The sequence below is a fragment of the Anas platyrhynchos genome, chromosome 7, assembly GCF_047663525.1.
Source record: "Anas platyrhynchos isolate ZD024472 breed Pekin duck chromosome 7, IASCAAS_PekinDuck_T2T, whole genome shotgun sequence".
Classification (NCBI taxonomy): Eukaryota; Metazoa; Chordata; class Aves; order Anseriformes; family Anatidae; genus Anas; species Anas platyrhynchos.
In genome coordinates, this window is record NC_092593.1 from 14,531,739 (window position 1) to 14,553,429 (window position 21,691).

General features: G+C 47.4%; 1 protein-coding gene across 6 annotated transcripts in view; it reads right to left on the minus strand.

Annotated features, from left to right (window-relative positions):
- Positions 1–5,288: 5,288 nt before the first annotated feature.
- CLASP1 (cytoplasmic linker associated protein 1) overlaps positions 5,289–21,691 on the minus strand; it is a 148,359-nt gene continuing 131,956 nt past the window's right edge. For all 6 annotated transcript variants that reach the window (XM_072040768.1, XM_072040764.1, XM_072040767.1 and 3 more), the window contains 3 exons: positions 13,340–13,546; positions 11,179–11,295; positions 5,289–9,411 (listed from right to left, as the gene is read on the minus strand). In XM_072040768.1, the coding sequence (XP_071896869.1) occupies positions 9,325–9,411; positions 11,179–11,295; positions 13,340–13,546 (411 nt within the window). In that variant the 3' untranslated portion in view covers positions 5,289–9,324. The remainder of the gene's footprint in view (positions 9,412–11,178; positions 11,296–13,339; positions 13,547–21,691) is intronic.

Consider the following 21,691-nt stretch of genomic DNA (forward strand, 5'->3'; position numbering starts at 1 on the left):
GGCAGAGCTGAAGCATGCCAGGAGACTGAATTTTCACTCAAAAAAAAAAAAAAATGAAGACTTTGAGGAAAAAGAGGTTAGATCAGCGTCTGAAACAAGCTGTGTTCCCTGGAAGCTGACCCGTGGCACAGCCAGCACTGCGGATGCCACCAGGGCTCACAGCCCATTCAGAGCCGCGAGCATCGCACTCCTTGGCTGCCGGGACCGACCTCCTGCCCGGCTCCTTCGGAGCCGCTCCTCCAAACGCAGGGCATGGTGCCAAGCCGGCAGGGTCCCATTAGCAATTTTTATCAAACTCGATGCTTTTTGGCAGAACATTTCCATCTGGGTGAGTCAGCAGCCTTGGAAAGCCGCTGTCAGCTGCAGCGGAGCTGGAGCCAGGCGCGTGGGGGAACGCCGCCGGGACACGCACCTGACCCGGCACACAGCGCTCGGGGGGAGCCTCGCAGGGGGCTGCCTGCCCCACTCATCTCTGCTCCTCGTCCCCCAGCCCCTCATCCTCGCAGGGGGCAGCACGGCAGAGCTCCCCCAGGCTGTTTTCAGGTGAGGTGGAACAAGGTGCCTCAGGTGTGCTGATGACTTCAGGATGCACTCACGGGCTAAGTCGCCCTGTAAGAGCTGCCTCCCTTTCGGCGTGCTGGATCACATCGCAGGTTTGTCAAGATCAGCCCTGGAGATGAGGCAACAAAACCTTCATCACCCCAGGAGGGTTTTGCCCTACCTCAGCCCAAAGCCCTGCAGGAATGGAGTTTTCCCCCTTCCACACAGTTTGTCCCAGCTCTTTATTGCAAGTTTTCCCCTCAGGCACCCTGCCAGCACCGTGTTTGGTCTCCCTCCCCTAGTTTTGGATATTTTTTTTTAATGAGGATTGGTTATGGGGAGGCTGAGTCCCGTGCATGGGCCTCTCCCGCAGTGCTAGGGGAGCGGCAGGGCCGACGGCTGCCTGGGGCTGCAGGCACCTCCCTGCAGGAAAAAGCAGGAAAAAACTGGCAGGGAGTGGAAAGCAGTGGCAAGCAGATTAGGAAGCCAGCTCCTATTTATAGACCGGCAGCGAGAAACTGCCCCGGCGGCGGGGCCACGGGTGTAACCCTTCCAGCCCCGAGCACCAGCCCCAAGCGAGCCCCGCTGGTGCCACGTCGGGGCTGGGGGAAGCAGGGGAGACCCCACACAGTGCTGGGGCTGGCGGCTGCACTTTATGGGGGTCCTCCAAGGGAAGAGTGTGATGGCTGAGGGCTGTGTTTCTCCAGGGACGTGGGGCAGCTCCTGGAAAGGACTGTCCAAGTGTCTTGCTACAAGGTGGCCAGAGCAAGCCAAAAATGTTTCCTCTAAGGAAGAGACAATGAGGTTTTGGGGGCGATGCCAACTTTTCCAGCCTCGTTGAGCTCTGTCAGGGTTGAAGGTAATGGGTGCCAAGGGTTTGAGGGCCACCACATTTGCATCGCAAGCAAGTGGCCACCGAGGCTCCACCTCAGGGGAGCTGCTGCAGCCCCGACCCCGCACTGCTGCTCGCTGCTGTCACCCCAGAGCTCACGGACGAGCTGATAACCAGAAGTTGTCACCAGCTCCTTGCCGAATTCACGGTGTCAGAGAGCTTTCTGAAACAAGGCATCTCTGCTTTTCACACAGGAGCCTCCTCCAAGCATCTCTTCCTGCAGAACAGTGAGTGATTTATTTTGTTTTTGTTTTAGTTTTGGTCAAATCTATTAATGTGGCCAAGGAGAGGTCACACAAACGCCAAAACCCACGGAATTCAGATCACAAGTGCCCTGCACGCCCTCGGGCTGGGACCAGGAGCTGAGCAGAGCAGAGGGTGAGTCCCAGCAAGAGGTGGTCAGCACATCTGTAGGTGTGAGGAGCACACCAGTACCGTCCTCCCAAAGCTCTGCTTTCACTGCTACACTACCTGCTGCCGTTTGTGTGTGCCTTCATGCCATAAATCGTAATTAAATATACAGATTGAGCATTGCCAGCTTGCTCAGCACTCTGCCTTCCCAGGCCTGGATTTCTCTGGGTGCTGTGGCAAGCAGAGGCACGTCTGGGGAGGGAGAAGCTCCCCCAGGCCAGTCTCACCGTGCAAAAGCCCCAGTGCCAGCCCCTGGGGCACCCCAAACAGGACAAAAGAAGAGCTGTTTAGCTCTGCCATACTCTGTTAGACCTCAGTACAGCCCGGTTTATCTACATGAGAAGGCAAAAGGCTACAAAAAGGCATCAAAAAGGCATCAGAGCTGCTCAAAGCTGCCGTGTGCCCCCAGCATGCAGACAGCTGGGGCTCGGGCAGGCTGCACCACAACTGCCTGTCCTGTAAGAACCAACACACCCCCGATCCCTCCAGCTATAGATCTCAACCAGTTGCTGCCTCCTTCCCAACAAGATTTTCCAGCCATTCTCTCACTACCTTGAGTCAATAGCTATTTTTTACAAGATTTCTTTTCTTAATTGATCTAAATCCTTTCCCTTGGCTTTCTTGTTAAAGGTGGATTTAAAGAGGAGCTCATTATCTCGGCCATTTTCGAGTCATTATTAATTCCATCCCTCTGTTCATTAATTACTCATTACCCCTCATGCTGGCAGGCTGCTTTGTCCCCGATGTGCTTGTGAGCAGCCTCCCGGCACCCTGTAATCCCCCCGGCCCCGTGTTAGCTCGTTCTGGTTTCCGCTGCCTTCGCTTTCCCTCGCCTGCTCCCATCTCCTCTGCTCCCAGGCGAGGCTTCTCCTCTCATCTGCACCTGAGTGGCCACGTCCTGCTGAGCTCCTGGCCCTAGGAGAGGCACCTGCCCCTGGTCAGGGGCTTGGCACTCACCCTTGGGTAGGGTCCTGGGTTTATTGGGCTGATATTTACCAAGCCTTTGGCTGCGGTCAGATCCCCAGGGAGGACCTGCCACCAGGCTATTTTTTCCATGCCTACGTTGCCCCAGCAGCTCACCAAAAGCCCCACAGGACATTTTTTTCCCTTTGCAGCACAGAGGTGGGAATTTACAGCCCCCGAGGTGAGTGCAACGTGTGTTCATTTCAACGCTGAGCCTCCTCCATGCATGGGGACACGCCGGTCAGGGCCCTTCCCAGGCTTCATTGATGCACACCAAAAGGCAAAGCAGGAAAAAATGCATTGGGCTGGTAAAGGGGAGAGGGGGGTGTGGTGTTTGCTTGGGGAGGCCAAAGGAGGGTTGCACAAGCAAGTCGTTGGGTTGCACAATCAGAAGCAGCGGAATGACTTTAACTGAAGTTGCCACTGATCAGCTGAGTTGCACTTTCCCAGGGGCGTTGAGCAGAAGAGTCTTATTCTTTAACTGGAGGAAATTAAGATAAGGTAACTGGCCCCGAAGTGCGACTCTGGGCTTGTGCTAAGCCATCCCTTGGTGCATCCCTCAGCGGGAGGGAACTGGTTGCACAGTGCTGGGCTACTGAGAACTCACAGCACTTGGGAGCCTCCAGGACAGAGAAACAAATGGAGAACTGGGCTGCGAGTGCTCAGAGCAAGGAAAGTGCCAGCAAAGTGCTAACTACCTTTAATTGCTGGCATCAACTCCCTTCCTCCACCGTGGGGGAGAGCCCAGCGAAAGCATCCAAGCCAGCAAGGACATCCACTCCTCACTTTCCATCTGTGAAGCAACGGAGTAGTTTGGGACTGCAGGGGACTTCACGGCAAAAGAGCTGCAAGGACAGACACTTGGAGATGTTTCAGAGAAGAAACGCCCCCTTGTCAGCGTGCTGCAGCCTCCTCCTGAAGGACGTGCTGCAGCACGTGCAGGAATCGAGGACGGGAGCCAGAGACTGAGCGAGATTATTCTCTTCTGCTCCTGTATTTCATTTGGAGAAACCGCTCCAGGATGCTCCTGTTGGACTTCCCACTTGCTGCAGTTGCAACACCCCAAACCATTGCCTCTGCCACACTGCTCCTGTAGCTCCTGTGCTGGTACCCCTGGAAATGAAAGTCTCCACTCTGAAGTCCATCTCTGTTTCTGCCAAGGAGATCAGCAGAGGGCCAGACTAGGGCAGCGAGTGCCTGCAGGCCCAAGCCAGCGCTGGGAGAAGACAACCTCTGGGTTGTTCTGTGTAATGTGCAACAGAGCAGGGAGTGGGTAAAAGCCAGTTGCAGGGTACGAGGGATGCTCTCTGGCGATGGAGTAGGCAAACGCCCGGCCTCCTCTGGTCCAACCCTTGCTGCCTGGTGCTCTGAAGGAAAAGGAGACCTCCAGCCTTGCAAGCAGCCCCCCACGCGGGTCTTGCACAAGCTGCCAGAAGGATCTATCTCTGCATCCGCGGGATGTCCCTCTCCTCAGCCCCCACGAAGGACTGACCGTTTTAAGCACGTGTCAGTGAAATCCAGCTCCCTGCCTTGGCTTGTCTAACAACACATTTGCAATGCCTCAGACTTCAGAGCTTTTCCCAAGCCCCCAGGGCTCTAAGACTAATTTAAGCCAGCATCTGGGAGTTTTACAAGGCAGGGAGAAGATAGCACTCTATTCATTCTCTCTTCCCTTTCTAATAACCACAGGTACCTGGCACTGCTCGAGAAAAACCACATGGGAGGTGCTCTGGGAAGAAGCTGGGGTCACTGGGCATGGCAGGACCTTCCCTTATACTGCTCTGGTACGTTACAGGGTCAAAAAAAAAACCCTGCCACCACAGGGGGGAGATGGTCCATCTGCAGCAGGGAGAGCAACCACTGCTCCTCATCCCACATGGGCCCAGACCCCAAATTCTTCATGGGTGGCATCCCATGTGGCAAAGCCCTGCGGCTCCTCCCTGGGCCAGGCCCAAAGCATGATGCCAGAGCAGGTTCGTGCCCCAGCTCCTGCAGAGGCAGCACGTCAGGCAGGTGAGCAGCTCCGTTCCCAGCTGCGGGTCCTGCCCAGGGCCGACAGTGAGCTCAGTTTTGGGGCACAGGGGACAGGGCAGCTGTCTGGAGCTGAAGGACGGCAGGAAACGTGATGGGGAGACAACAAGATGCTTCAGCAGGACAGCTGATTCTCCAAAATGTGCTGAGCCCCTGCTTTCATAGCCTTGTGTCCAGTCCCTGAGAGATCCGCTCCTCCATGAGTTTTCCCCTTGTTCCTCTGCACACCATGGGCAGGGGCATTTCCACGTTAGCTGGGCAGCAACAGCTACTGCCACAACCAGACCGTCCTTGCACCAAAAGGCTCGCCGTGTCCTCAACAGAGAGCAAACCCGTTACCAGCAAAGGCTGCTGGACTGAGACGTGTTAGATAATGCATCCATCTCTATATTTCTCCCCTGAAAAAACAAAAACAAAACAACAACAACAAAAACACAGAAACAACTTCTGCTTTTTCTAGGGCAAACTCAAAAGGTTTTATTTTAATTTTTTTTAGCAAATTCTATCACGTAAATGTTAACAAAAAACATCTGTACAATTGCCATGATACACTCAAAAGTGAAACAAAAGATATAAATACAGATATGGATGTAACATGACAAAAGCGGAAAAAATAGAAAAAAAAATCCATGCGCATGAACACGGTGCCAACAAAGTCATTTCTCATGGCTGGCATTTTTCAGAGCATTTTTTTCACTTCCCATTTAAAACATTGTTAGCAACGTCCTGCTGTATTCTACAAAGGTCTATTTCTCTGTCCCTTAATATGCAATATTATGCTTGATAAATAAAGGGGTGGGGAGAAAAAGGTTTCGATGACAAAGATGTGAGTTAGGTTACTGATACAGGTTATCGGTAAGCTAGTAGTAAGCAATAAAAAAAGACAGTCTCGTATTGTATTGTAATCCAGGCAAGCACACATAGTGTACCTTAAGAAAGCCACATGCCTCGATAATTCTGCACTACATGAGAACTACAGTACGTAGACCGGGGGGCAGATGGATCCGGTATTCGCCCATGCCCATGGAGCACTGGTGCAGCCAATGGCAGAAAAACACATCCACATCTGAGGTTTTCGGCAACCTTACAGCCAGGAGCCGCTGTCTGCTGAGAGATTTCTCCCATTCAGACTTTTAAAGCATGGTGGGAAAAAACAAAAAACATTTTTTTTCTTTTTTTCTTTTTTTTTTTTCTTTTTTTTTTTTTTCTTTTTTTTTCAAAGGTATGAAAAATTGAAGCCCTGCATAACGGGCTGCAAGGAGGAAGAAAAAAAAAAAAAAGGCAGCTGCAGTAGATGGCTACTGCTGGGAGAACGTGAACACAAGCTTCACCGGTGCGGTGAGGCACTGCCAGCATGCAGATCGTTCTCTGCAAACGTGCGTGGACACTGTGATTTGTAGCCAGAGAGACCTTTATGCTTGCTGAAGAGAAAACAAAACGATTGTACAGCTTTTTGAAGTCAGAACGCTGGAGATCAGAGAGGTGACATTCAGAGCTAGCCCTTTGAGTACTTCAAAGGAAAAAAGAAAAAAAGGGGATCAGGTCATGTTCAACATACTAAACAACCTTACTATGTACATTATACGCAATGCTTTATAAATACCTACGCAGAATGCTCCCTACTGTATACAGGTATAACATACGTCTAGAGTACTCAAAGGATGAAGGGTCCGCGACCGACCCACGTAACGAAAGGAAGGAACACCTTAATGAGCATCTGGTGAAGAACAGGAACAGGGTCTGATTAAGAAAGTAAGGCCTGGTTCTACCATTTTGCAGCCCCAAGTGTGCCAATAGTCTCTGAATAACACGTGCTCATCTCTGTAGCCTCAGATCAGCAGCGGATTTCTCACCTATTGCCCGAGGACGAGCAGTTGACTCCTACTGTAGTGTCAGCGCACGCGCTGGGGGCAGTTCGGGGACGTTACAGTGCGTTCACTCTCAGTGCATACTAACAGGATTTTATAAAACATATAAAATCATTTGAGAAGGAATTCAATTCCTGGAGATCTGCTACAGTGTGCCATTCAAAAAGAAAAAAAAAAAAAAAAAACAGCAAAATTAAAAAAAAAAAAAAAAAGAAAAAGCAAAGAGTGATGGACCACGCTCCATCACAGCGGGGAGGGACTAAATGCCACCCGGTCAGCTATGCTGACCTCCGAATCCCAGAACTGGAACAGAAGATGCTGAACTGAGATGGGGAGAAAAAGAGGCATAAATACTAAGCAGAATAAAAATAAAATTAAAAAAAAAAAACTACTAAAAATTCAAACAAGACAGCTAACTGCTGCCAACAAGTCGGCTGAGTATTTCCTCAAAAGGGAAAATAAAATCATGTTAAACTAAAATAATTTTAATAATTCAAAAAAAATTAAAAAAAAAAAAAAAGAATATTGTAACAAGTGTACTGCAAGATGTTGAAAAGGAATGGTCCACGGAAAGGGAGACACCAACCATGGAGCAGCCAATCCTCCCTCTAGCAAGGAGAGAGCCCAGAGGAATCCCAGCGCCAGGATCACAGCCCCTCCTGCCACGGCATTATCCACTGGGGAGCATGAGGGAAACCAGCCCTGCAGCCAGCAAAAGCCTGGACACATCCTCAGGAGCAGGTCACATCAGCCGGGAAAGGGGCCAGGACAGAGCCCTCACACACCTCAGCCCCTCCTGAGTGGGGGACTTGGAGCAGAGCTGGCTCCCAGCACAGCTCCCTGGGGCTGGGCCACACAAGCAAGGACTGACAGAAAGGGAGGACAACAAGGCCTCGTCCTCCCCGCTGCAGTTCTGGCAGCTCCTCTGTTCCCAGCGTGCTGCCGAGGTGTCCCTTCAGCTCCTCCAAGGAAAGGAAGGAGGCTGGAGAGAGACTGAGGCACTGAGAGAAGCCAGGGAGCACACATCTATCGACACAGCGGCAGGCCGTCCTCCTGCATCACTGAGGGCAAAATCCCAGTTCTGAGCCGTGGCAGGTGAGGGGCAGGCCTGCCCACCAGCCAGGATCCAGCTTCAGGCTGAACACAGCGCTGGCATCCTGCTGCTTCCCCCAGTTACGGGCAGAGGCAACAGGACGGGGAGCTCACCCTCTGCGCCCAGAGGGGTCTCCCTTCGGTGCAGGACGGTGCCATCAGGTATCTGACTGCCGCTGGCGTGGCTCTGACTCTCCCTGTGTCATCAGGTTGCAAAAGGATTTGCCCCGCGGCACCCTCAGCCAGCACAGCACCCTGAGCACCCTCCAAAATGCAAAGCACCCAGCAGGGCTGTGCCTGGGCTGGCTGGGAAGGAGGTTTCCGAAGGCAGCAAACAGCACTGCAGGCTCTGCAGGCACAGAAGGGGAACTGCAGCAGGTGCCCAGCACCACCCCAGCCAACCCTCAGCTTCCGCAGGGTCATTTTGTCCAGTTTCAGATTCCCTTTCTGTCCTCTGGGATGAACAGTTTGCCCAAAGCACACAGGATTTGTAGGGAGAAAGCAAGCCATTTTTTTAAATTATTTTTTTTTAACAACATCGGCAGGCCCGGTCAGAGCAGCAGGTCAGCCCTTTGGTGCTATGGGCTTGGGTAAAAATACGTCCAGCTTCGCAGGGCAGCGCTGCGACACCACCCTGCCAGCTCCGAGTGCCCACCCGGGGACACGCTCTGATCCAACACCCACCGAGCTCCAGTGCCTGAACACGGGCATCAGTCCCAGAACTGTGACTCAGGTTGCCTTTGGGGAGTAACAAGTAACCTGAAGAGTCTTTTTTAGCGCATGAAAGAGCCAAATGGGTTGGGAGAGGGGAAATATTTACACGGTCAATGAGAGGAGCGACAGCCCAGCTGCTCTACACAGCGCAGCTGGCTGGAGAGCAGTTACAGAGAAATCAGCCCGTCGGAGGTCTGTCAGAAGAACTATATACAAAAACTCAGATATTTAAAAAGAACCTACTTTTTCATTACTCACTTGATATCTCCTTATTAAAGCATCAAAGGCTAGAACCACAGCCACACTGGCAAAGATCTCCTCGTGGAGAGCCCTGCACGTTAGGCAAGCTGCGATAGGAAGTACAAAACAGGACCACGAGACTTGTGGAGGAGAACCTAGCCAGAAGGGCTGCGGCCACAGGGAGAGAGCGGGTAACTAGAGCACAGAAAGCAAAACTGGGTATGATCTAAAACAAGATTTGTTTGACCTTTACTCATGTCTAGGTTTTTGGACTGTGTTTTGGAACGCTAACCTAAACATATTTCCGAGATTTCAGCAGGCTATACAAATATGTTTAAGTATGGCTTTCTGTTGTTCACTTTTAATGAAGACTGCAACACAGACCTTGCTTCCTTTACATTCAATACCAGTAAGATTCTACATAAAAGCTTTAAGGGACTAAAATACTGATTGCAATAAATATCTGCATGGCCTCCTTTAGCTGATGGAGCGCGCCAGTGAAGAGTAGCAGAAAGGTCTCTGAGAGGCACCGTTGATTGCTTCTAAGTCTACACATATGTCCACACATCTCCATTAACTGTGCGTTGAAACATCTGAAGAGGAACTGCTGTTGCTGTTGGTGGTCTGGGCCCTCTTTATGTACAAGTTTAGTAGTTTCATCTGAAAGAGATAACAATGATTAGGAGAAGATGCCAGGAAAAACACGCGGACTGCAAGCACAGACTCTGCAGTGAACTCTGTTTTGGGCAAGCTGGCACCAGGCTCTCCAGAGGAAAAGCAGAAGCAAAGCCGAGCACATTTCAGAACATGCAGAAATAGGAGGGGAGGCCTGGTCCCACTGAAGTTACAGCCAGATTTAATGGGATTTAAAAAAAAAATCCAACAACATTTGTTTCACTTCAGCAGCTGTCGATTCTGACCTCCGTCCCAGTCTGCTCTAGCTAAGCAGGATGCCAACAGAGGTGAGTGGGGCTGCAGGTAGGCCCTGAATTCACTCACACCCCAGTAATCCAAGAGCCATGGTCCCTCCTAGGAAACACCTGAACTCTCCGTGCTTAGGGAGTAAAAGCAGGATGGGTTTTGTTCTTTACAAAACGTTCATTTCCAATGACATTTATCTTCATTAACTTGGGCCATCTAGTGAAACTGCAGCTGTTATGATTATCCACTTCCTTTGCATGGGTTTGTTTTCTTATTCCGCCTTACCACCTTAGCTCCAGATCCTGCAGTGACTCACACACACTTAACTTTAAACATGCAGGCAGTCTGCGTAAACTCGGAAGAATTACTCACATGTTTATAGTTAGTTATGTGGTGGAGTAAGTCCACGGCACCTAGGATACTGGGATAATAAAGCCTCTACAGCATTTTATAGGGGAATTTCCCAACTGCCTGAATATAAATGAGGTAAATCTCAGCACCCGGAGCTCTTTTTTTTTCCAGAGCAAATGGGAGGTGCAAGTAATTTAAGGACAAATCAACTCAATTCAGAAATAAAATCCAAATGTTCTCAGTCTCAGATTCTGTTTTGGCCTACACCACAATTCCTACCCATGAAAGAAACCATTGCTTCAAAACAACCAGATGAAGCTCTCTGAACTAAGTAGCTATTCACATTCAGAGACATTTCAGAGACAACAATGCAGAATTCATCTTAAAATTGCAAAGAAATGTCAGGTGTTATGACTTCAAACAAGAGAAGTCTTGTAACAGCTTCCTGAATGCCAGTTCTTGTCTGAAGGACAAGAATGAATTAAAGACCTGAATTTATTTGCAGCATCAGGTCAGAACTTGCGTTTTGCTTCTCACATGAGCCCAGGACACAAAGGCTTCTGAAAGATCGCTCAGACTTGCTGGTGTCCCAGGAGGAAAGGGACACATCTGCCATGCTATTAGGAGTGAAGCTCTACCTGCACTTCTACCAGCCCTCATCATGACCTGCTGCTGGAAGGAGAGGTGCTGCTCTCTCTCCTCCATCCTAACCATGCATTCCCATCACTCTGCATTAGGTTATTGTCTCAGCCAAAGAGCAGACTGAAAAATAATTAATTTGTATTTCAGATTTGTTTTTCAGCTGGAGAAGCCAGCTGATCCAATTCAGTGCATTGTCACCCCCTCGATGCAATGCAGAAGGACCAAGGTAACCACGGCTGTAGTGGGAAGGACCCTCTCAGATGCAGCTCACAGTTACAGGATCAAATGCAGCAAGAAATCGAACCCTGAATCCCACTCAAAATTTGCTCTGCAGGGTATGAAATGCTCGCTGCTGAGCAGGTGTTGCCTCATTCTCGTGGTGCTTGCCATGGTCACATAGTCCAACTCATTCAGATTTAACAGAGCACAGGGAACTTGAGCCAGAGCTACCACAGCTCTTACTCCTATTAGGAGCTGGCTGTTACCAAAATACCAGAGGCATTACTCCCATACCTTGCTTCCTGTGAGTTGTGCGAGATGAGGTTTCAGTTCTTCTCCAATTACTGAGTAAATTGCCACTAGGCAAAATACACTAGCTTTACGGACACTGCTCTCTGTGTTATCGTAACCCTAGGAAACAAGAAAAAATGGTCACAGATCAAACAGCACTTACTTAAATCCTTACAGGTCAATAAACTAAAAAGCTGATTAACATTTTGCACGTGTGGCTACCAACCTAACAAATCAATAGAAAGGCCTTGCTGAATGTAACAGTTTGCAATACAAATGCTCAAAGAGCAAGAAACTACAAACACCCAGCACATCCTATTTGTTTCTTATATTATGTTATTACTGTAAGTTATTAATATCTTGGGGTTTTATGTCATTGAGCCAGAACACAGATTCTCAGCACAGGATTCTATCAGATGGACAGATTCCCATGTCCAGTTCAGATGACCACAACATGCCGTATGGGATGACTAAGACTTCTTGGAGTGGAACAGCAGCGTTCCCAGCTTGCCTGCAGACATGTCCTTCCTTTTAACTGAAAGTAAATCAGTTCTACACCTGAGCAAAGTTACAGATTGAAATGATTTTTGTTTTCTTTTTTAGAAGAATGGCCTAATATTTATATCACTGAGAATATGAAATCCAGAAAGTTTAGTGAAGAGATGTTCTACCCAAATAGGTATTTGCATTGAACAGCTCTATCTAAGCATTAGAAGCTGCAAAAATCATTGTCATGGATTATTTTCCAACCCTTTAAAAGCACTGGGCTTCAACGCTGTATAGAGCAATGCTACACCCGTGCTAGTCCATTAAATAAACTGACTTCTGTAACCAGGAGCTTTTATTATTACTAATTTTCATTACTTATTAGGTAGGAAATACCCTGGAAAAGAGAGTGTTGAGAGTCCCCTGTGGGTGTGCTAATTTCTGGCAGCTTCTGCACCTCAAACAAGCCATTGGATCACCCAGCAGCTTGTGCCATCACTCCTGTACTCAGGCAGGGACTTACTGCTGCTAAGCAGCAACCCCATAAGAAACCTCACACATCTTTTTGGTGTGTGGGATGCTGGCTGCCCCGGACGCAGCGTGACCTCTGCCAGGAAAGCCATGGAGGGATGGCACATGGCTGGGGCTGCCTGCCAGCAGGGCTGATGTTCTGGCTGCAAGGCTCAAAATACAGTCTGAAATGACTGTTTAAAATCCCAAAGAGCACTGAATCCCAAAGAGTAGGAGACCTGGGTGAGCTCAGAGAAATATTAAGCACGGTGCTCTTTGCATAAAGCCCTTCAGCTGGAAGGATCCCCAAATACTTTCCAAACATGAGTAGATTCTGTTGATCACTGTGACTTCCTAAGGCGGAGAAATATCACTGGCTGCTCCAAGATGAAAAATCGCAAACTAGGCTCCAAAACAAGATTTGTTTTAAGACATTAAAGCAATCTAATAAAACACATACAACCGTGTTTTAAAAGGCATACTGCTCCCAAACTTTTCTGGTGTGAAGCTACACTGTCCAGATTGTTGCCACCAACAATGAGGGCTAAGAACTTTTCACAACAAAAGTTTACATCAATACAGAACTGCCCGATTCCCAGAGGTTGAAATACAAGAACACAATTGCAAGAACAGACACGACAACATTTGGACAAATGCTAAGATGCACAAGGGAAATTTCTGACTTTGCTCTTGTCCATCCACTCGTTACGCTTCACAGTGAGGCAGCTGCTTTATCCCAATTCTCTACTTCAGTCTTACCACCAGAACACATTCAATTCTTTCACACTGACTGACTTGCTCCTGTCACAACCCCTCCCCAGTAAACACCCACGTTCTCTCTCCTCCATTGCTGCTACCTCCCCTTATTTCCATCACGCTTTCAGTCCCATCCCAGTTGCTAGCACTGCCAGCTGCTTGTACAAGGGAACTGAATACAGCCTCACCACAGCCAGCACCGAGAGAGAAATTCTCTATGGAAGACCAAGTCTTAGCACTGGCAAAAACACAGCTCCCCACCCGGCTTGAGAGGGTTATGAAAGAGACTGAATGAAGTCAGTGAGCAGTTCAGTCCTGATTTCAGAGAGAAAATAAGAAGGACCATCCCAAAGTGCGCACCAGTTCAATGATGATTTGCACTCAGGAGCATTTGTGATAGGGGATTCTGTACCTGTAACAATCCAGGAATGATATCTGGGAGGAGCTGATGCAACGATTCCTTGGAAATCCTCTCAATAACTTTCGTCTGCATTTTGATGGCAGCTAAATTGATTGGATAATCTGCAGTCTGAATGATGGGGCAAAGCACCTTGATGCACTGCTCAGGGTGGATGGAGCTTGCCAGGGTGGAAGCAGCTTCCTCAGCAGCTCTGACGACCTGCAATGAAAGCAGAGCAAAACCTCACATTAATGAGGTCACACTTCACAGACAAAACCACCTGTGTACTCTAGGATTGAACGCCAGGAAATACTCAGGGATGTTTATTAACAGATCTGCAGGAGGCTCTTCTGAGAGGCAATCAACTCCCAGAATTCGTGTTCTTCACCTCCAGTAACATTTGTTCCCACCAGACAGCGGTACGCAGTTCGTCCTGCCTGAAGGAACTGGGTCAAAGATGTGGCTAGGTTGAAAGAGTTGATTAAGGAAAACGAAAAAAAGAGAGCATCTTTGTCACCCAGCAAAGACAGGCATTGCTATCCTAGGAAAACCAAGAGGAAGGTACCCCTCTAGTCACCGCCAAGGAACCTAAATCCACCAGCTGAGACTTCAATGCTGAATGTAGCTCCTTAAACATTACACTGCCACACACTGCATAGACGCTGTCATACTTTTCAATATGCATCTGCCCTGCTGAGTGCTTGGGTGCCCAAGCTGAGACAACCATGCCTGCACAGATGTGTCCTGCCGTGTCCCAGCTAAGCACTGCTGCACTCAAACCCAGGCTGCGGAGCCAAGCAAGCTTCAGGATAATCAACGACCAGGCAAGAGTGCTCTGAGCACGTCTAACACATTCAGACAGTAGTGCTGTAACACTATAAAACATGGGAGGAAGAACAAGTGGAAACAGGGGTAGCGTCCACCTTTTGTTTTTGTGACTAGCGCACCCTGTAAAGCAGTCACACAGGATGAAGGATCCAAAACTCAGTTCTACTCCGCACCCACCTAAGGGAAAGCAAATCCACATCTTTCACACTTCTCCCCAGCAGGCAGGACAGCAAGCTGCAAGAGGAAAGACCTGATTCTCTCCTCCCATGAGAGTTTATTCATTTCACACTCCACAATAATTGGATAAAGAAAAAAAAAAAAAAAAACAGGATGGGAAGCAGGTTTTATTTTTTCATGTGTCTGTGCTAATTGCCAGGCAACAAACTGAGGTTCTCCCTTGGCTGCACTCTTCCTGGCCTCAAACCACACGCTCCATACTCCCCATGTTGTTTCAGTACACGAGATGGAGGATGCCTTTGCCCACCACATCCCCTCTCTTCTCTTTTCACTGTTTACCTTCAAGGGAGGGTAAATCCTGTGTGGACAGAGACGCCCTAGTGGACAGATTTAAATCACAGACCTCATCTCTAAGAGAGGAGCATTCACAAATCCTTGCCCTTAGAGCATCTCCAGCTCCTCCAGTTCTCTAACTCATCCTAAGCCAGACTCCTCAGGGTTGTCTGAAGTCAGTATTTTGAAACCAGCAAAGGAAAATCTGTCCCAGACAATACACACAAACAACCAAACTCTCCCACAACAAATAAATCGATCCACAAGTCTCCCGTCACTTAGACTCAAGCCCTGGTTGCTGGATTCTCTTCATTCCCCTCTTCCACACACTATCGTGGTACCAAACTCAGGGATTTCTGTTTGACTAAAGCAATCCATGGACAGCTCTATCTGCAAGGAACTAATGTGGACAACACATGTACCAGGAGTACTTGGAGATTTAACCCAGTCCTTACTAGGACAAGAACATCTCCCTGCCTTGGCTACAAATTATTTTCCAGCAAAGACTAGTTGATTTCAAGGGAGAAGCTGTGAAGAGTGAGCAGCTCAGGCAGACTACTGATGTAACAGAAGAGATCACCCCTGCCTACACGGCCTGCTTCACCCACGGTCTATGAGCTCAACACGGCTCGGACACCGGCAGTAACCTTGTGCTCGCGCTGACAGCTGCCTCCCTGACACAGGAATGGCCAAAGGTTGCTTGTATTGAAGCAACAAAACCCATCCACTTGTTCTGGGCATCCCCTTCAGCAAAGCCAACAATGAAAGGGATCTCAGATGCTTCAGCAGAATAAACACTGAGCTCAGGCACAGCACAGTCAAGGTTCTGTAGCTGACCTGAGACCTTGATGGCTTCTGTATCCGCACCCTATCTACCGAAGCCGTCCAACTGCTCCATCTACCTTGGGCCTTTCTCAGCAATTAAACATAGTGTTAAAACATATTCCATAAAGGAATGGCAATCCACAGCGTGGTCAGTGTTCAAAAGATTTCATCCTGAAAGCTCTGTGAATGAGTAACGAAGCAGAACAGAGTCCTTGTTTAGGTCTTCCAGCTATTTCTTGGCTAATTCCTTCTCAATTCCACACATGAAGCAATTCCACAAGCATGAAGGTTTCCATGTCAGCCACCTTAGGAGGACGTACTATGCGACTTTTTAAGAAAAGGAGAGAAACATCCAAGTACTTCAGGAAACCTAATGCCATGGTTTGGAACCATGGCACTGAATTGCTGGAAGGGATGAAGTCAGGAGCTCCCAGGAGGTCTCCATTGAATCTGAGGAGGTTTCCTGCAAAGGAATTCACTGTTTGGCACTGCAGCTTCTGACGTCGTCGTTACTAGTGCTGAAACACCGCTAGCATCAAGCTCTCACAAACAATGCGGTGGATAACAGAGGGTGCAGGTTATCTTGTAATCAACTTAATGTTTACATGCAAGTCACTTTATATATATGTTAAAAAAAAAAAAAGCCTCATAACTGTTTGGACACAGGCCATTTGAGGATTTTGCTTTTTTGGCAACTCCAAATATGTTTAGTTAATGTTATCAGACACGGTGAGAATGAAAAGCTTGCACGTATCACAACTTCCGAAAAAAATTACTTATTTTTTAATCCTCATGGTATCTTTCTTATAATAGAAAGACAGTAATATTTTAGTATATACCTGGAGACAGACTGATCTTAAAAATACTACTGTAAATTTGGGAGTAGGTAAAACTTTCAACAATTCCTTTTGCATTTAAGCTCCACGTACTGTTTGCATAGTTTACCATGCACATTAAGTTGCAGATATGAGGCTAGCAAATGAGACAAAACCTTTATTTTAAAAAGCCTATTATCATTTCCAAGCACCAGGGATTAAAACACAGCTGTAATTCCTCACAAAATGATCCAGGATTCCAATTGCAACAAAGGTCATAATGTATTCTGCACACTGCAAGGTCAGCAAGAAAAGCTGTAAGGGTACAAGATTATTTATGCCCGTGCAAGTCCTTCTCTTCCAGCAAAGCTGCCCATTTCTAGCCAGGATCTGGCAGCATGTGCGCAGCAGTTGGGTATTTCACATTGCTGCATTTCCTCTGAATACAGAAGGGCACATTACACATGTCCAGTAGGGCTCCTGCTGATCCTAGCTAGTAAATGTGACAACACCAGGGAGATTTCCGTGTCTTCCAAGAGCACATCTGGCAGGCAGCATCTGCATCCCGGCCACACTTCAGCAACCCCCTTAAGCGTGTGTTTAGCTTTAATAACACGCTTAAGTCTCACTGACGTCAATGGGATTCAAACATGTGCTTACATGCTTGCTTGAATCAGAGCCTCGGCAGGTAACTCGCTGCCTTGGAAAGGAGCAGCAGGCGACAGGCTGGAGACAAAGGGGCAGGCAGGGCAGTACCAGCTGGGAGCGAGCCAAAAGGACAAGCTCTTCCCTCGTTTGTGTCCATTGGCATAGAAAGCCAAAATGCCACCACTCTGCAATGCAAGTAGCAGCCTTGCTCAATAGGTCTTTCCTTCTGGCTTTGGCAGAATAAAGCATTTCACCACCCAGACCTGCATCCCACGAGGGAAAGCTTGTCTCTGAATACTTGCACAGCACTGTCAGTCACATTCACCTGGTACCACCCGAGGAAATCGGCAGCATTCCTGCAGAGGGGGAAGTGAATTATCAAAAGATATGAACTGCCAGGTCATTTGGCAACGAGGGTACACAATTATAGCTGAGTTTAGTGAAGATATTTTGCCCTGAGGCACAACACCCATGTCTTGTAAATTATACATACCGCACAATATCAAAAAAATCAAAAATCTTTTTTTAAATCAGGGCTTTAACCTGACCAACAGAGTGAAACAACCTTAAAAGGAGTGGGAGAAACAAGCAAACTTCCAGCAACAGCTCTTCCACCCATCTGTGGAGGGAGGACTGGCAGATACACACTGGGAAGCAATAGGAACGGCTCCATTAGGCTCAGACTAACAGCAGACACCACAAGAAGTGGTAGCTACGAAATACGTCCTTTAACTTGGAGAAAAAGAATGCTGTTCACTCTTCCGTTCAGGCAGACATAACCTTTAGTTGGGGAAGACTGTAAGCTTCAGCCAGCAGTAAGGAGGGAGGATGCCCTCAGTGAAGCATCACTGCATACTTCCTAGCTGTTGTCTGAAGCAGGGTATGAAGTGAAGCAAAGTTCTTGTTTAACCTAGTACAGTTATGCTCAATTACCTCAGAAACATGAAAGAAAACTAGCAGTTTTCAAACAATTATACCAGCTGGAAGAAGCAAGTTCAAAGGGGTGCCCCTGAAGCAAGATCTGCAAGACTGGAGAGCCTGCAGTGCTGCAAAAGTACTGACACTAAGCTGTGTGTAAGGTATGTCCCAAACACAATTTTACCTCCTAGTGAAAGTGTAGAGCAAACCATGGCTGGAACTGGAGAGTCTGATGCCACTGAACACAAGGCAGGTAGCTCAGGAATGCAGATCCAGAAGATAGCACTCTGCCTTACAGGAGCAGGTTTTTCTCCTTTCCAAAGCCTTACCTTATGCTCTACACGCTGCAGACTAGATCCATCCTGACTTGTGCTGGCATAACATAACGCTGCGCTTTCTGGCAGGCTGGCTCCTTGAAAGACATCTGCAGCATGTTAAGGCCTTTCTAGTGAGCTCTCCCATGAAAGAGAAATCGTTGTAATTCCACCCAGTTTGCTCAAACCGGCTGGGTGCATCAGCCACACAGATGTAGTGGAGGCAAAGAGCCCACCTGTGTAGCAATGTCTGCCTTAATGCTATATACAAAGGAGTACCCTTTGAGGTAACAGGTCAGACAGTCCCAGGAATATAGTATGTGCATGAAATGCTTTCTGATTTCAATGGGAGGGGACATGCTGAAGTGCAGTGTTAGGAACAGCCACCTGTCACAGATGCCTTTCTTCTAGTACAGAAGCATTTTGGCATCACTGACACTACAGAAGTTGCTGGACAGAACTCACCCACCGGCTTACCTGAATCACAATTCACCACAGCCTTTGGGCGTTGTTCACTTAAGACAAGACCAAACCAAGAAACCAGGTCTGCATCCCTTCAGCACCATTTCTTCTGCTCAGCCATTACCCTCAGTGCATTACAGATGTTGCTCACTGCCCACTGCTGCAACAAGCAGCTTGCCTCTGGTAATCCGCTCTTGGCTCTGGTCAACACACAGAAGCTTTCCAAAGGGTTTTGATGCTTTCATTTCTGCTTCTAAATGACACATACTGGGCAAATAAGAAAAATATATGCCCTGATTCCTCTAAGGCAGAACGTGCCAGCTGCATAGGCTGTGCAGGGAATCAGTGCAGCGTGCTGGGATCTGAGCAGAGCTGTGCTTGAGAACCTAGGAGAGAGCTGTACGGGACTGTGTGTGAGACCACAAGCTGGAGTGCTTCACCACAAATGCTAGCTGCATGGTCTCTGCAGAAAGTTGTAGGGAATTAATTATTGTAAAAACCCAACCAACAAACAACAACAAAAACCACAAAAAAACTTGGAGGCTTTTTTTATTCCAGTGTGAAATATGCAGAGCCCCAGAAGTTTACTAAGCAGAAAACAAGGTTTTGCTCTGGGGCTTACAAGGCACACAGCTATGTTTTTGAAACAAGCTTTGCTATTTAGAGGTAGTTACTTAAAGCCTGCATAATTTAGGCTGGAGGGAATGGAGGCTTACCAATACCTAGCCAGGCAAACTCCCATCCCTGAAGGGTACACAGTCTGATCCAGACAGGAACAAAGAACTAAGCACTATGTTTCAAAGCAGGAAGTGGACTCAGCAACAGGGAGTGCTAAGCAGATGAAAAAAAAAAAAAAACAATGATTTTTTTTTTTTTAAAGGGATTCAGAAGAGATGAAGTAGATTAGGTTGCTTCTCCTGTGTACTAAATATTTCAAATGTGTTGGGAATTACAGAAAGCACAAACGCATACTATAAAACATCAACAACTGCCAAGCTGCAGCACCTGACAGCTTCCAGCACAGACTATGCATCAATTAACCTTAAAGACTGATCATTTGGTGCTTTTCTTTAGGAAACTACGTTTTACAGAAACAGATACAGACTGTACTATAATCATCGGAGAACAGTTGCAAATCATCTTATAAATGTCAGCGTCAATCTAAAAACACCTCGGCAAGATAGTAACAAGTATTTAAAGTCAATGGGTAGCTGTGATTTGTTCTTCTTCACCTTCTCTTACAGGGTTACAACAGGGAATGTTACATCCCAATTATGTTTATGGGCTTCCTGGATAGTGAAAGACCTAAATCAGGAATTTAAGACATGGGACAATATCCTTTCCTTGCCCAAAGCACCGATCGGTTATGTCCATAGGCTTAGTTGCAGAGAAAAACAGAGCTGCAGAGAAAAAGCAAGGAAACTGCTATCCAATGTTTTTCACTGGGAAAGATGTTCTGCACCAATTTCCCAAGATAACTATTTCTGTTTTACTATCCTCAGGAAGAACACACTCATTTTGCTGGTATGAATCTGAAGGAATGCCTTATCAATGGCATTGGGTCAGCAGACAGCATTTCTCCTTAGTTACGGGTGAGTAACTACACTGGAACAAATGAGTTAATATTAACTAATTGGCAACAGAAGGATGGTTCTCTTCCAAAAAAATCCAAACAAAGAGTGATAAAAATCAACAAGATTTAATATTGTCCACAACTCCAATTATGTTCTAATAATCCAAAAGTAAGTGAAAGGCATTTACATGTCAAGCCCCCTAAATATTTACAATTATTACTGAGGCAGGCTTGACTCTTCACATCACCCCATTCAAACAACAGCACTGACTAGACTGTTATAGTACAAATAGCACAAAAACATGCTGAAGTTAAAAAGTGCAAACTGAACATGGATCCCAACCCAGAGTCTTGTCTGTAGCCCAGGGTTAGAGGAAATTTGAACCCAGGTTGAGGTCAGAGCTTTGCCAATCGCCTGTGTTTGGACCCACAGGACACGAGACTCTACATTCAACTGAGTTTTTCTCCCTGGCGTCCCAGTGAAGGAGTGGGGGTCTCAGCTGTGCTGCTTCACTGATCCTACACCTTACCTTCAGCAATGAAGGCAGAGGAGCTCTAGCCGTAGCAAAGATCCAACCATCAAAAGGCTTCAGCTTGGACTTGGAAAACATCCGATTATCCAGGCATCCCAAGATATCAAACTATGCTAACACTACGCTTTGATGCTTCCAATTGTACCATCTGGGAGCAGGAAGAGAATAAAACCGCATTTCTTTTTGTTTCAGACTAAATCTTTTAACTACATATTGGCACTGAAATGGAGGAAGGGATGGTATTTGTCAGGTCATGAATATGGCGATTACGATTTCTTACTTGAATGTTTTTGGCCATGCTGAACAGAAGCAATATTGGAATCTGGGAAGACAAATTAACCTTCCTGTTGACTTCCAAATACGCGTCTCTTGATACAATGACTTTTTGGAGACAGTGCCTGAGGTTAACAGTTCTTCTGGACTGTGATTATTTTCAAGCTCCTCCTCTTTTGCTTGGTCACTTTACACTGATTGTCCATGGGCTCATACACAACAGAAAACGGGAGCAGTAACGCAGGGGCAATTAGCAGTCCCTGTGCTAAAGGAGAGACTCAGGTAGGTAAGAGCGAAGCAGATACAGATCGCTCCAAACAATCACTTTCTGCTGATTTACGCAGCCCGTTTCAAAGGATCTCAAACTATAAATCAGGGTCACTCCTGTCTTACTACAAGGCAAAAGCAGACCTGAAACAAACCCTGACGTGCCATCCTACCAGGGCATTACTGGCACAAGGATTAACACTTTTCAAACCCTGTTATATAGCAGCTTTCCTCAAAATAGTTTTTATAGCATAAAGGAAGATTTTATTTACTCTAAAGACAGTATAACCACTGCCTTCAATATTACTCATTTTTAGCGAAGGAGAACACTAAGACAGACCACTGCCATCTTCCCATCTCCCCCTCCAGCTGTTCTTTTAAAATGCCCTTCAGTCACA